Genomic DNA, 16,318 nt, shown 5'->3' on the forward strand with positions numbered 1-16,318 from the left:
AACCCAACCAAATCGACCTCCTCCGAACCCAGGCGTTTGTTTATAGTTTTCCCTGCCCTTTTGCCACCCATGCATTTCCCATTTTACTCAACATATTTATTTTTTCTTTTTATAAATTCTCCAGCAATAAAAAGAAACCGCAATTCGAAGCGCAGGTAACTTTAGTTTTTTGTTGCCGCTGCTGCTTCTTATTTTTGTTTATTTCCGTAATTTATTTGCCTGTTTTGCCCGAAAGCGAAAATGTTAAATTTAGCATCAAGCGTCAAGTGAAATGTTTACAATGTGAGAGAAAGTTAAATGGAAAATCAGGAGGGGCGGCATTATTTCGGAAAACTGGGAGCCCTAACTAAGCGTTTTAGAATCTTTACGGAATCTTGTTTCAACGCAGGCCCAGCACTTGAGCACAACGAGTTCCGCCCGAGGAAAAAGGGAAAACATAAACATCCAGGAATGTTTAGAGAATAAGAATGTTCATATTCGCTGCTCTCCTTTTTTTGTGTATTTTCCCCCTTTGTTGTTTATTTTCACCCCGCCAACTGATAGATACACCGGCTGACTAGTCTACGGCCGGACCCGGAGTGGGTATCCGGGCTGGAAGACTGGGTGTGGCTGCGGCCATGTTTAGGCTAAACAGCCGATCACCGAGTTGTGAAAAGTGTAGAATTCTCCCCGCTCGACTGCGAAAACAGCTTGAACTTTGACGCCGAACTGCACTCATCGATTCGTTTCCCCCTTTCTTTTTTTTTTTTCCCGATTTTAGACACGGATTTTTCTATGCCATGGGGCGTGAATTGGTGGGTGGGTGGGTGTTGTGGTCGGAGTGGGTGGTGGGGCTGCCCATCTGCTGCCATTGAGCAGCAGCATAAATTGCCTGGCTCCTTGGCTCGCGATCGGATGGTTCGGATCGTTCCTCTGCACTTGAGAGCAGCCATTCATCGCACGCTCGCTGCCTCTCTTTTCAATTTTCTAACCCCCTCTCTTTCTTTTCCAACAGTGCCATCTCGCTCCCACGCCCATTCATTTCGTGAATAGAATTTTCTGAATGTCTTTGAGTTTTCAAAATTTTGGAGCGTAGGTGCAGTGCGTCGCGAAGCGTCAGCGTGTACGGTTCGCTTTTAAGATTTCAAGCAGTCCACAAGCGATCGGAAAACCACACAGTAATAAAAGGAAAGTCCTCCCACCTAGGCATCTGAAGAAAAAAACACCAAACATTATTAAATATATGTATTAAAACTGATTTTGATTGTGCTGTGTGCTGCCAAGTGGTGTTCTGAGAACAGGATCTGTTTCAAAGACTTCGTACGGAAGTGGGCGTTTTTCGGCCCCTGTTGCCAAGACCCCAGATAAACCACACCCACACAAATACACACACACAGTGACGATAATTTTTCATCTTTCCAATATCCCACTCGACTGGCAAAATATTCGCTTTTGCCTTTTGGCTAAAAATATTTAAAAATCCAAAAATCCACTCGTGTCGCTGGCGGCCGCTTCAACCTACTACGGCCGCCTGTTTTTCATAATTTTCGGTTTTATTTATTTTTCCTATACATGCCCGCACGTCCGCATATATTCCGCTCTGGCTGTCTGTCTTTTTTTTTGTGTTTTCTGACTGCCGAAAGTTTTGCGCTTTTTGCACTGCTCGTTTCATTTGGCATGTCGCCGTTTTTGTTTATTCCGGCCCCGCCGATTTCCCGGCTTTCCCAGCCGCCACCCTTGGCCGTGCATTTGGTTGCTGAATTTTCCCACATTTTCGCGGCCTTTGTCTCCGCACGGATTTTGGAGTAGGTGGATGACGCTCCTAATTGCCAGCCCCGTGAAACAAATCACAACTTAATGGGCAGCCTCCACCCGAGTGGTTTACAACTTCCTTGCCCAGATATCTTTATAAATATATATGTGCGTACATATAGTTGGCATCGGAAGACAGCTGTGCATTGGCAGATGCCATCAGCTTCATCATCATCGTCGTCCATCCCGTCCATTGCGTATGTGGGGGAAGTCCATAAAAAAAAGAAACCAAACCAGCACACAGTTATAAAAATAAAACTATTTTCGTATGCCCGTGCATATAGATTCTCGATCATTAGACAGCGGCGCTGATCAGCATCAGCCGCCTCTTGGCACAGTTTTCCAGAGCACAGATTGGTCCATAAATCAATCGAACCAAATTAAATTAATTCAATTTCTAAACAAGCAAAAACACAAGAACCAATCTCATCACGGTGCCATGTGTTCGGATCGGTATGTGTCGAATAAACTAAAAGTGTATATATAAATTCTAGTCGATTTGTCTTTTTCCGCTTACTGGCGTTTTATTTAAACAACGACAGGAAAGGGAAAAAGGCGTATTTACTATGAGTTTGGCCAACAATTGCAAGTAATAAAGCTATCTGCATTCCTGTAAGTATGTTCCCATTATCTTGCGCATTTGAAAAGGTATTTTGGGGAACTATTTTTCTGTTTAATCAAAGTCAAGCGTTTCAACGACGCATGCAACTCATTTTGCGGCTCATTTGCATTTGTCATAATCAGAATCATTATCATCAAAAATAAAAAAGATTAATTAAATGTAGAAGGAAGAATCTTTGAGTTTTTTTAGAGCTTTTTATGATATTTTGATGATTAAAAAACTGTAAGAGGGAGCAATTCTTATGTCTGCATACAATTTACAAGATCAAAGTAAAAAGATTTTGGAAAAAGCGACTTTGAAAACTGGAATGAATGCCGGAGATCAACAGGGCCAACAGCCAATGAGTAATTTCCTAAAATATCATGAAATACGTGTTTACATTTAAATTGTACTATGCAGGTCCACTAATTTCACAAGAACTTTTTTGAAATCAAGAAACGAAAAAAAAAGAAAACAATATTGTATTCAGCATTCTGTTATTTTTCGATTAAAATATTTTTAATTGCTCAGAATTTAATCTGAATTGCGAATTTCGATTAATATTGAATTATATCACAGCCCGAACAAAGAAATATAAATATGAAGAACAATACTTGCCAGATTCCCCCGGTACGCGAAATTTAACAAATTTCTTTCCCGCCGAGAGCAGATCCAATTCAGATCCAAATCGGGGCATTCTTCGACATTGCTGTAGCATTTCAAATGAAACGAAAATTAAATGTAAAATTTATTGTTGCATAAACAAAATGCCAAGAAGCCGACCGCATCCAAATCGAACGATGCGTATGTGGCACCTTTAAGTATTCCGCCCCTGCGATTCGTTCACCCACCCCGCCACAACGGCAGCCCATCCCCACTCCATCCCGACCCCCATTCCCATGCCCATCCCCATTCCCACCCATCGGCCCCAACGTCTTCATCTGACCGGCTGCTATGTGGAACGCACATAACATGGACGGCTGGAGAGGATGGAGAGTTAGTGCTGCCTCATGCCCAGTGGCCAAAAATAACATCAATGAGGGCAAGGCGCGGCGGCGGACGCCGTGTGTTTGCTTTGTTTATAGTTTTCGTGTAAACAATTGCGAACGGAAAAACCGATTCCCCAGCCATGTTCACGTTCGAGAAAAATCGAATCTGGAAAATGCCCAAAAAAATAGAAAACCAAAAACTGAAGTCGAACGAAAGAGCGTAAAGAAAAGTGGCCAGCGCAACCACATCAATCTCTTTAATAGTCTTCATTTTCCAAAACATAAAAGAAAAACTTACTGAAAGAAAATAACTTACTAATTAGTTTGTCCTAAATTTGGAAGATTTGATTCATTCCTTTGCTATTTAGGAATATCCTCAAAATCTTTTGTTGCCAAATTTCCTATGCAATTATGAAATACATGAAGAAATTGGGGCAGATGTTGTATGAACGGGCTATACACATCAACAATTTCAAACCAAGTTTGCTCCCCTTTAAATATTTGACCTCCTAAATGATTTCCCCCTCTTAAGGTGCTCATAGTATGGTAGTCTTTAAAACTATTTTAAGTTAATTTCAATACTCCCGAATTCGTATTTATACCCGTTACTCGTAGAGTAAAAGGGTATATTGTATTCGTGCAAAAGTATGTAACAGCTAGAAGGAAGCGTTTCCGACCCTATAAAGTATATATATTCTTGATCAGGGTCACTAGCCGAGTCGATATAGCCATGTCCGTCTGTCCGTCTGTCCGTCTGTCCGTCTGTCCGTCTGTCTGTCCGTCTGTCTGTCTGTCCGTATGAACGCTGAGATCTCGGAAACTATAAAAGCTAGAAGATTGGCATTTTGCATGCAGATTCTAGGAGTTCCTACGCAGCGCAAGTTTGTTTCAAAAAGGTGCCACGCCCCCTTTAACGCCCACAATCGCATATATACGATTTAAAAAATTTTAATATTTCGGAAAAGTAAAAATGCAGTTTTATTGTGTTTATCAATACCTATCGAAATGTAGAAGAAATTTTTCAAATCGGACCATTCGTTAAAAAGTTATGCGTGATCAAAGTTTCTATCTCCATCTCCCTCGCACTCCCTTTACCTGAGTAACGGGTATCTGATAGTCGGGGCACCCGACTATAGCGTTCTCTCTTGTTTGTTTCTGGACTCCTTAAATGCTGTGATGCCTGAGATGAACAAGAAGAAGACTCTGGACATAAATTAAGAATCTCGAATTGCAGGCCGAAATTCGAAATTGCAATGGGAGATGGCAGATGGGCCTGGGTAAGAAGCTTGCTCTTTAATTAATTCTTAGAACGGGTTTCAAGTAAATACCTGCGAACTCATATTGTACATATTGTGTGTATGTAAGTAAGTGTCTGAATATTGTTCGATAACCGGTAAACAAGGCGACCAGCCATCCCAATTCGATTTCATTTTTGGCAATATAAAGAGCTGTCTTCGCCGACTCAGAGTCAAATCAAAGTCAGCTTCCCATCCAGACAGCAGCATGTTCAAGTTTGTGAGTATTGCAGCATTTGTGGGAGACCAGTTCACGGATTACCCCATTCCACAATCGTCTTGTCAGGTCATCATCTCTTTGGCTCTTTGCCTGGCCGTCGTTCTGAGTGCTCCGGTGGATCATGTGACCTCCACTCCCCAGCCACCAGTGGCCATTCTGGAGTCCTCCCACGAAAAGCACGAAGATGGATCCTACAACTTCTCCTACCTCGGCGAAGATGGCACCCACCGGAGGGAGGAGGCGGTGGTCAGGAACCAGGGCACTGAGAACGAGTACCTCGAGATCAGCGGCTCCTACTCCTACTTCGATGCCAACGGAAAGGAGGTAACCGTCAATTACAAGGCCGATGATCATGGATTTGTGCCCGAGGGAGGCGCCATCCTGCCTCAGATTTCTTTGGCCGCCAAACAGGTCAGCGAGCTGGTGTCGCAGCCCGATCTTGACTATGTTAAGCCCCCTAAGGTCTAATAAAAAGTGGCAGCCATGGAACATACTTTTGGTGGTATTTCTGATTTAAGATGATGGAATTTAGACGTAGCATTATTGCTTCTGAAGGTTTGGAAAAATATTAATTTTATAGTATAACCCTACTTTCATTAATACAATAGTGGTTAATATGAGACCATTCATATAGTTCGGATTGAAGGAGTATCTACCCTTCTCGTTCCATAGTTTAATTTCTGCGATTAATATTTACAAGAAAATACCAGTGTATTGCTCGTAAGATAGCCAAAAGCAATTAGAAATTGAAAGAAAATTATTGGAGCACTAGACTTGCAGAAAAAAAAAGATTAGGAATGGAAATGAATAAATTACTTATCAATTATAAGGGAGGGCATGTGCATAATGAGGAACTAAAAATCAGTTTTTTTTCAAGGCAAATGATTGGAAAACTAGAAATTTATACATTTTCTAACCTTACAACGTTGCAAACTCGTTTCCCGCTTTAAAGTAAAGGCAGTGCTAAATAAATTTTACTTTCTTCATTTAATGCAGAAACAATTTCAACTACAAAATAATAGCTAGAGGACCGCCTTATCGCCATCCTTGGGTTCGTAAAGGTTAACAGTGCGCTGAACAAATTGAAAATACAAAAATACAACTAGAGACAAGGAGAAGGGCGTCAGGATCGGGCGTGGGAATTATTATAATACATAAAAGCTCAAAGATTAAATTAAAAACAATGCAATAAATAAGAATTGGATTCGGTCGAGGAAGTGGGGGCGTGGCTCCTTCACTTTTTGACGGGCGTGGCCGGGGGCGATCGATAGGAATTGACCAGGCCTCCCCCCGCATTGGGTTTGCGGGTCTTCAAGCGGTTCTGGAGCGTCTGCAGCAATCCGGCGAGCACGTCGTGGTTGGGGATCTTCTTGGCGAAGAGCAGGCGCTTCACGGAATCGTCGTAGGTGAGCAGGGCCACCATGTTCTGGAGCAGGAAGCACTGGCAGTACTCCAGCAGGCGATTGGCATTGTATACCTGGAAAACGCAAGCAGTTTAGTATCTCCATCAAATATAAAACACATGACTGGCAAGCCCACCTTGGCGTGGATGTACATGGCCACCACGTTGTCCACGTCCACCATTTCCGAGCATCGTGCCTCCGTGTAGCGCAGCAGTCCCTCCAGCTGGAAGAAGCTGGCCGCCGCCATCAGCTCGAGGACATCGCCGTGAGCCACGTCCAAGGAGCTGCAGCCGCCGCAGTAGAGGAACTGCATCACCAGCTGGAAGATGTGGTAGCGGATGTCGTTGATCTGGACCGTGGGCGTGGAGCTGCTTTCGCTCAGTTTCGAGCTCAGCATGCTCTGGAAGCGCGGCGATGCAGTGACCAGGACGATCTTGTGCCCGTAGAAGATCTTGCCCTCCACCCTGCAATGGAAATGTTCGTAAGTTGCAGTATCATTACTAATTTTAAAATAGGTTAGAATCTGTTAAAATAATTAAGCAGAAGCAGCCTTTTTATTTCGGCTTTAACATTTTAGTGAGATACAATTCTATTTGCTTAAATAGTGTTTTCCAAAACATTAAATAGCAATAATGTTGTTCTATAACGTCTAAATATATATATATACATATTTATACTGGATTTAATAAACTATAACTCAAGCAATGAATATCTTTTGGTTTCCATAAACAATTCTATTGATGTAGAATATAGTAACTTGCATGAATGGAAGAGGTCATGGTCAAAATTGAAATACAATTTGTTCTATTTATGTGACTATATGGTGGTTAAAATTTTTAAACAAACTAAAATACATGACAAGCCCACAATTATTGATATTATTATTCATCCAAAAAATTACAAAAAAGATCTCTTTAGGATATATAATGTTTCTATAATGCCATTAAAGGACTCCTTGGTTTCCCAAAACCTCGTTAGCACCCACCTGAAGGTCACATCGCTCAGTTCCGGATTGTTCACGAACTTGGGATCGATGCGAGATCCCTGGACGGGCTGCATCGGCGGCTGTTCCTTCACCGGGGGCAGTGTCTCCCATCCGAAGCAGGTGGCGAAGATGTCCGCAAGCAGCAGGGTGGTGCCCTCGTTCTTGTTCCGGAAAATGTTGAACAGAAGCGGCAGGCACTCGCTCACAAACTGGGCACTGTAGTCGTCGGGACACACCTGCAGGAAGTCTTGGAGCAGCTGATCTATAACCGCGTCCAGTCGCAGATCGTGGGCAGCTGATAGGGCGTGCATCCAGCAGTGCAGAGTCCATGGAACACCCAACTTCCGAAGCTCAATGGTTATATCTGTAGGTAGAGCAAATCAAAGGGGCATTAGTTGTATCCAAATACCCAAAAATTGTTTCACTTTGCTGAACAATACATATTTTCTCAGCATCTAAATAAACAGGCACTGCATGTAAACAAAACTCTTTCAATGGTTCGCGAACATATCTGGTTTTAAATTATATTTTGATTAATTTTAAGATCGTTTTTAACCGAGCAAATGAATTAGAAAATCATTAAATACAGCTTGAATCACTCAATCGGTCATTGCTGTCTGCTTAATTTGAAATGCAAACAAGAGAGAACGCTAAAGTCGGGTGCCCCGACTATCAGATACCCGTTACTCAGGTAAAGGGAGTGCGAGGGAGATGGAGATAGAAACTTTGATCACGCATAACTTTTTAACGAATGGTCCGATTTGAAAAATTTCTTCTACATTTCGATAGGTATTGATAAACACAATAAAACTGCATTTTTACTTTTCCGAAATATTTAAATTTTTAAAATCGTATATAAGCGATTGTGGGCGTTAAAGGGGCGTGGCACCATTTTGAAACAAACTTGCGCTGCGTAGGAACTTCTAAAATCTACATGCAAATGCCAATCTTCTAGCTTTTATAGTTTCCGAGATCTCAGCGTTCATACGGACAGACAGACAGACAGACAGACAGACGGACAGACAGACGGACAGACGGACAGACGGACAGACGGACAGACGGACATGGCTAGATCGACTCGGCTAGTGATCCTGATCATGAATATATATACTTTATAGGGTCGGAAACGCTTCCTTCTAGCTGTTACATACTTTTGCACGAATACAATATACCCTTTTACTCTACGAGTAACGGGTATAATCACTTTTCGTGTTTGTTTATCTTTTGACCAAAATATATATACATATATATACATACTCCTCTTGCAGTGGGAATTCTAACTTTGATCACAGATATTTATTATATCAAATTCAAATTTAATTTGATTTTACTATATTGAACTAATTTAATTTCCTTAAAATGTTCATCTTGGCAAATAGATTTCTTAGAGTTGCACTTACCCAGATGATTGTTCTCGGCACTGTGGTACATGGCCTCCTGGAGTCGCTTGATCTGCGTCTTGTTGAGCAGCGGGAGCAGGTCCTCGCTGTTTCCGCTGTTGCTGCCACTGCTTGGACCTCCAGCTCCTCCGGGACCACCTGCTCCCCTCACCCCGCCCACATCGCCCTCGGCGAGCATCTCCTCCAGCGAGAGCACATCCCTCGTGCCCGGGGAAACGGGGTGGGTGAGCAGCTTGCGGAGGCACGACCGATGTCCGTGGGCAGCCGCCACGGAAATGGCGCAGAAGCATCCCTTCTGCGCAGATCCTGCGAAGCACAGGGAGTCCTTCTGCTGCGTGGACAGGAAGGCGTTGGCCCCGTGGGCCAGCAGCAAGGCCACGATCTCCAGGTTGCCCGTCCCGGCGGCCAACTGGAGCGGGGTCAGAGTGCACTTCTCCTCGCTGCTCCTGGCCCCGCCCTCAACCTTGCCGCCCCTCTCCAGGAGGATCCTCAAGGCCACGTAGTTGGCCCTGCTGGCGGCGAAGCTCAGCGCCGTCCAGTGCTGTGTGTCCGGCTGGATGGCCGGGTGGCCAGCGCTGCCGGCGGGAGGCACCTCCACGTTCGGATCGCAGCCGGCGTCCAGGAGGGCGTGCAGCGCCACCTCGTCGTTCCGGATGCTGGCGATCATCAGGGCAGTCAGTCCGGCGCTGTTCTGGGTGTCGTACCGCGTGGTGGGCGGCAGCAGCTGGGCGGCCTGGGCCAACAGTTCCGCTCGACCAGTCAAAAGAAGCTGTGGGAGGGATTTCAAGGGGCATTTAGAGATTATATGTTTTAGCTTATAGTTCGACACGCTGCTGCCAAAGTTTTTTGTTATGTTATATAATATATGTATTACATTATAGTAGTATGTACTACATTATTTATCACTTTTTTTCGCTTGGAGGCTGACGACAAGTAGGCAAATCCTTAGTTATTATTATTGTATAATTCATTAGAATAAAATATTTAGAAAACGGGCCTAACAATAGTTACTGGAAGGGGAGGTCTCTTCGTGGGAGTCGTGTATGTCTAATGTTTAAAATTTAAGGCCGCGCAAAAATATTTAAGAGTGCCTTGAGCTTGATCGTATACTTAGCTTACTTCTACATTTAAGTCTTTGTGAGTTTCATTCCCTTTGCCCCATTTATAGTTATAAATATCTTTGATTGAGCTCTCTGGACTATTTCTAAGTTACTAACGTATATTTCCAAATTGACTTGAGGAGTTAACAACTCGAAACCAATAAAGTAACTTAGCTGGGGAAATTGTATCTAACTTCCCAGCAGCTCCAAATTTCTTAAGCAATTTCCTATAATGGGAATATATTGGGGTAAATAAGAACTTCTATAACAATAGTATTTGGAAAACCAAAAACGAAAGATGGTTATTTTCTGATTTGAGTGATTGAGGAAAAATTCTTGAAATCTCTCATAGGTGTTATAGATATGGTTGAAAGATGCTAAAGCTCGACTAAATTTAAAAAGTTGCTAAAATTAATAATCCGCACCACAAATGGCCACATTAAAAATAGAGCATAGAAAACGAACTTATTATTATCTTCTATACTTAAAGTCCATCCTTATACGCACTTTGCCCCATCCAAAAACAATAACCCTGTGTAAACGCAGCAATCTATTCATCTGAACAATCCGCCGGTATCTATATCCCTAATCTACATATGTACTAACCTTAAAGGCCACTCCGATGGTGGCTCGTCTGCCCAGTTCGGAGGTGTCCTCCCCGATTCCGATCCCGATGCCGCTGACCACCGGGGAGCTGCAGCTGCTGCTGCCCGTTCCGTGCCCGTCGCACTGGCAGCGGGTGCACTGTTGAAGTGCGTCTTCTTGGTGGGCAGCTCCTCGTCGTGCGCCACCGGCCTGATGGGGCAGTCCACTCCGGGGAGCAGCAGCCTGGCCGCCTGCATCACGTCGTCCTTGTCTATCATCAGGGCACTCCGGTGCTCGGCGTGGGCGGCGGCCACCCTGAGCCACTCGGCCAGCGGAGGCAGCACCACGTAGGCCCGCTCGTAGCAGAGTTCCTGGACGTGGTGGCCCGCGGAGGAGCCAGCCGCCCCCGGAGGAGCCGCCTGGGCCTGGCCCGAGTTGCAGCCCGAGGCGGCCAGGAGTTCCGTGTGCTCCAGCTGGGAGCAGCGCATAAAGTAGAAGAGGGCCGCCAGGGCGGACCCGGAAAGGGCGGCGGCCAGCTGGAACTCCTGCTGCGTGCGCAGGGCCTTCTCCTTCAGCTCCCGCACACTGCCCACGCAGGTGGCCAGCGAGGAGGCACTGGCCCACCTGGGCAGGGCCAGGGCCCCGCTGGCCACTCGTCCCGCGTTCAGGTGGGCGAACGGCTGCAGCAGACCCCACACGTCGCCGGAGCTGGCAATACTCTGATCCAGGGCGGCCGCCGTGCTCCCGTTGCACTGCAGAGCGATCTCCTCCAGCAGGTTCTCGATGCCCGCGCACAGGTACACCGCCGCGTACTCGTGGATGAACTTGCCCAGCCTGGCGTCCGTCATCCAGCGGTAGAAGCGGCCCACGGACAACTGGAGGCCCGCGCGGGCGGACTTGCTCTGCTTCAGAGCACTCTCGCCGGGAACCGCGAACATGGCGGCGGACCTGAGGCACGCCTTCGTGCAGGAGTCCGCCAGCGAGGAGCTGAGCACCACCCGCAGGGCTCCGGCCACCTCCTGCTTGGAGCAGAGGCCCACTCCCGCGGAGAAGCGCTGGATCTCGCGCGCAATCCTCACCAGCGCCCGCTGCAGCAGGTAGCCCAAGCGGGACACCGCCTCCACGGCCAGGTGCTCCGCCTGCTGCTGGCAGCGGCCGTTCCTCAGCACCCGCAGGATGCACGGCTGGCTCCAGGGCGGGTGCTGCAGCTCCACCAGGCGGTTGTGCGAGTCCACCCACACGAACTCGTCCGCACTGGTGCTGGTCACGACCGTCTCCAGGGAGGAGTATCTGCCCAGGCGGCGTGCCGGCTCCGAGCTCTCCGACCCGGCGCTCAGGCTGCTGTAGGTGCTGCTGCTCGTCTGGGACCGCAGCGTGAGCATGGCCAGCTTGATGTCCTCCAATCCGGTGCCCGCCCAAGGAGCCTTCCCGGCCGGCATGATGCCGCGATGGCGCCGGGATCGTGTGCTCCTGTTGGTCACTCCCGCCGCGAGGCGGTCTTCGGGCAGCGGGCCCAGGGTCATCCCACCCGCGGGGGAGGAGCTGTGGCCGCCCGTATCCGACATGCTGGCGTGCCCGGAGCTGCGGTTCTCGTCCGAGGAGCTGTGGCACTCCTGCACCCGCTGCAGCGCCCGGAACTGGTCGTGCTGGTGGGTCCTGGCCGGCGTGGCGTTCCCCGCAGTCGTGGGAATCCCCAGCGTAGTACGGCTGGCCGGGACCTGGCTCTGGCTCAGGCTGCCACTCAGCTGTGGCGGCTGCGACTTCACGGGAGTGCTCTGCACGGTCAGACGCGCAGGACCCGCCACCGCTCGTTGGGGAATCAGTGCCTTCGAGGCGGACACCGCCGACGGCATCTTGCAGGTCGGGGTCACCTGGCCGCCACTGGGGGAGGTCACCAGCTTGTGGGGGAGCCCCTTGTGCGGCTGCTGGGCCAGCTCCTTGAAGACCCGGGGCGCCGGAGTGGCCATGGCCACCGCCAGTCCCTTTTGGGGGGTCAGGGATGGCTGATGGAGCTGCTGTTGGGGCGGCGACTGCATCTGCGGCGGGGGCACGGGCGGCAAGCCGGTGATCTGGCTGGGGGCAGGATGCTGGCCAAAGTTGGGCGGCAAGTTGCCAGTGGGTCTGCAAAACATAATTAGAGGTAATGTTCATTATTTTGGGCACTCAAGGTGAGCGGAATTAAATTAAAAGAAAATTCGTAATCTATAACTTTCCTAAGTCCTAGCAATTTGTATACCAACTTTTGTATTACTAACATGACTTAAAAACTACATTTATTAAATTGTTATTTTATTTGAAAAATTAAATAAATAATATGAATTATGATTTTTCTAAGCCAATAAATGTATTTAACTACTGTCAAATAATTTCTTCCTTGCCGAATAAGAAATTTAAGTTGAACCCAATTCTAAATCATGTTTGACCCATTTTCAGCTCCACAAATGATGCAACCCATTAAAACTTCTTAGAAACAAAAGAATCCGAGTCAAAATAAACAAAAGCTTTGACTAACGGGTAGCTAAAAGAGATGTCACACTGCCGCTAATCTGTGTTCACACAAACTTGACTATCTGCTAGTTAGTCAAGAGCTGAACTTGGAATCAGGGGAACCTAGTTAAAAGTAGTGGAAACCGGAGACAGCTTAATAAATATGCAAAGACCGTACTAAGTCCTACTGTTGTGTAGGCTTAGATTATTAGGCGATTGTTGTTTCCACAGATTAAAAAACCTCAACAAAATAATGAATGAATTTACATTCCATTGGAGTTAAAAAATATTTCAAAATATAGAAAACAACCAAAAATCTTCTGGTAAAACACAATGGCAAGGGTATACAACATTAGTATTTTTAAAAATAAGTTTATCTTCGTCTCCACGATTCGTTCTCACATTTCTTTGCACCTTCATGATTATCATCTTCTAACTGGGTTGGCCAACACCAAATACAAAGCGATATTAAAAGCCAGTTACGATTTTTCATTTGCATGCGAAAAACTTAGTTGTCTCCGGCAACTTTTTATTCTTTTTGGACATTGTTATCATTCAGATTTTGCCCAACCCTTTGACAGTCTATGCGGTAACTTGAGCTTTGATTGACCCAAATTTTGAATGTTGAGATAGCTTGACGTCTCTTTTATTGTCTTTCCTGACAATATATCTTTATATCTTTAATACAGATCTTTAAAGCTTGGTCGAGGTTCTGTGCCAAATACGATTTATGAGAGGAGTTTTGAATACCTATGGAGTACTGTTATTATGATCTAATTCTGAACTTGAAACTTCATAAGTCTTTGGTCAGCGTACATTGACCTCTGGCCTTATATTTGTTTTAATTTATTTTTTGTTTTAGCTTTAGAGAATATAACTTGGAACCTATTCAGCCAAAAGTAGACGGAATTCTTTATGTGATAAATTTATAAGCCATTAAAAAGAAGACAATCTATAATATTTACAAGTTAGGTAATCATTTCCAGTAGAACTGATCGAAATTTAAGAAGCTCATTAACTAGAAAAATGTAAATCCAAAGGCAAACGTTTACGATCTATGTTTAAACATTATGCTCTATAAAATCAAACATCTTCTCTAATGGGCTATATAAAAGTAAGCAACTTAAATTTGAATTTCACTCTCCAAGAAGCTTTCTATTGCCAGGTTTCAAATTTTCTGTTGAATTCCCTGAACTGGAAAAGAATGGAGCTCTGTAATTCGACATTTTGAGGTGAAGTCTTTTTTTTGTAAGATGTTTTTACCCTGTTTCTGCAATTTAATAGTTTGCTAGTTTTCTATGCGCACTCTTACTCTAACTTTACTCTTCTTAAGCTCCAAATATTTTACAATTCACAGATGCTTACATATATATATATATGTATTAAAGAATGTTTTCTATGATAACTACTAAATTATTGAGTTAAGCTTTTATTTAAGGCCTCTCCATCTGATTCCAGTTGCTTTTCCAATTAATGCTATAAATGTAATTAAATACTTTTAAATTTCATGTCTTGTAATTAAATTTCGAGGAGGAGTCAGTTTTGACATCTTCCCGACCTAGATTCGATTGTCTAGCCGTTATTTCCATTTAATCCCGAATCGCGTTCCTTTCCCTTTTGCCAATCAAATGCCATCCAATTCTACGCCCAGAAGAAATCCCTTTTCCCCGACTTTCACAATAGAATTGCAGAAGTACATTATAAATAGAAATGGAAAATGGAAAATGGCAAATGGGAACGGGGCAATATCCAATGGCGTATGATCGGAAGAGTTTGCAGTACCGTTTCGCGGCCCTCCGCCACTCCTGAACGTAGCTCCAGTCGCACGAATCCGTCTCCGCCTCATCTTGGCCAGGGTCGTCGTCGTCGCTATCATTATCATCATCCTCATTGGCATCGTCATCATCACCGGCGGCTGCATCGGATTTCGTTGGACCCACGACGGCCAGAGTGGGTTTTGCCACCGTTTCCACCAGCGCACTGGCTCGCCGGTAATTGCCTTCAATTCTGATATTAATTACGCCGTTCTGCACGCTCTCAATGTAGGGCGGCAGTTCGTCATCCGCTGCCGGCGGGGCTGTCCCCGCTTCCCCCGCGGTGTCCACCGCGGTGCCCCCCGCCGGCGGGCGCTCCTCCGCCACGCTGGTCTTCAGTTTCTGGGACATCTCCTGCAGCAGCTGCGAGTGGAGCTCCTTGGGCGACGGCAGGGGCGACTGCTGGCCGCGACTGATGGAGTCCCCGAAGTATATGACCACCTTGTGGTTGGGCTTCTTCGCCCGCGATGAGTCCTCCGTCGCCCAGTCGGGCAGTTCCTCAATGGGCGTGGGCGAGGGCGTTTGCGGGGGGCGTGGCACGGGCATCTGCTGCGCCACCATCTCGCTGTTCCGCAGCGACTGCGGCTGGAAGTTCTTGAGGGAGATGCCCCGGCGTCGCAGGATGAAGTTGTCGTTCAGCATCCTGCTGAGCAAAGTGGGGGCGGAGGGGGCCGCCTTCTTGCCACTGGGCTTGTAGCCCCGCAACTCGCGGCACAGGCTGCAGGTGCAATCTTTGGTGCAGTACATGTTGCTACTCCTAATTTCGCTTTGGTTTCATGGGACAACTTTATAGGATAACTTTATTTGGGTAAGAAGGTATATTTCTACCTTTTTTTGGATTATAAGTATTTCTTATTTCTTATTAAACGATTAGTTTAGTTTTTTTGCAAAAATAGTTTAAATATACATTTTTTTTTAATATTCCGTTGTTTTTCCTGTTTTTAATTTGAGTGTTCTCAATAAACAGCTCTAATTGTATGTTTTTTTTAGGAAACTTTTAAAATATTCACTTTAATACTTTCTTGATAGTAATAAGTAATTGCGTTTTTTATTCCCTAAAAATATAATTATTTATTTAAGGTTTTGATACATTGATTTGGTAACTTTTCCACGGCAGTTAGCTATTTTTAAAAACTTCTTTGAACACAACCAGCTGCTTCTTCGCATAGATTCATGTTTTCCATTTCACCGGCGCACTGGTGTAATAATGGCAATTATGCAAATTACGAATTGTCGTGGCCTGGTGTTCAACCAGCCGCGGCCGAGACTCCGAAAGTCGAACGCCCGAAAACTGGACCCGCCGAATACCCAAAACTCGCGATACCGTTCGCTCTCGGCTGGAACTGAAGCTCGACTGAAGTGGAAGCTCGGATTGGGTCTGAGCCACAGTTGGTGCGGCGACGCCGACGCCGACGCCGACCGCGCTGCCCAGTCATTGTCGGCGGCGGTGTCTGTTTTTCCTCATTTTCACAGCGCGTTTTGGGCCCTGGGCTCTGGGCCCCATGCCCAACCAGCCACCTTGCACGGAGGGTCTTCGGCTCTATCGGCTTGGGTAATTTTTCCATTTGCTTCTCAGCTGTGTGACCAAAACAATGGGGCTGCAACAACGACAGCCGCCAGCAGCGGCAGCAACAACAACAGCAGGCAG

At 46.0% G+C, this 16,318-nt stretch overlaps 2 protein-coding genes across 2 annotated transcripts; one reads left to right on the forward strand and one right to left on the reverse strand.

Moving 5' to 3' along the window:
- The first annotated feature begins 4,694 nt into the window (after positions 1-4,694).
- Positions 4,695-5,364, forward strand: LOC108052825 (endocuticle structural protein SgAbd-6). The gene is made up of 2 exons (XM_017135322.2): positions 4,695-4,896; positions 4,963-5,364. The coding sequence occupies exons 1-2, from the start codon at positions 4,885-4,887 to the stop codon at positions 5,362-5,364; spliced, it is 414 nt and encodes a 137-aa protein (XP_016990811.1). The 5' UTR covers positions 4,695-4,884.
- Positions 5,365-5,864: 500 nt separating this feature from the next.
- On the reverse strand, positions 5,865-16,008 carry LOC108052837 (ankyrin repeat and BTB/POZ domain-containing protein 2). Its single transcript, XM_044459325.1, is given in 7 exon segments — positions 5,865-6,373; positions 6,436-6,763; positions 7,285-7,648; positions 8,685-9,453; positions 10,391-10,503; positions 10,506-12,490; positions 14,639-16,008. Coding segments are annotated over 7 exon segments (4,581 nt in total). The 5' UTR covers positions 15,418-16,008; the 3' UTR covers positions 5,865-6,130.
- Between the last annotated feature and the right edge of the window lie 310 nt (positions 16,009-16,318).

Source organism: Drosophila rhopaloa, unplaced genomic scaffold (assembly GCF_018152115.1).
Source record: "Drosophila rhopaloa isolate 14029-0021.01 unplaced genomic scaffold, ASM1815211v1 contig_191, whole genome shotgun sequence".
Taxonomy (NCBI): Eukaryota; Metazoa; Arthropoda; class Insecta; order Diptera; family Drosophilidae; genus Drosophila; species Drosophila rhopaloa.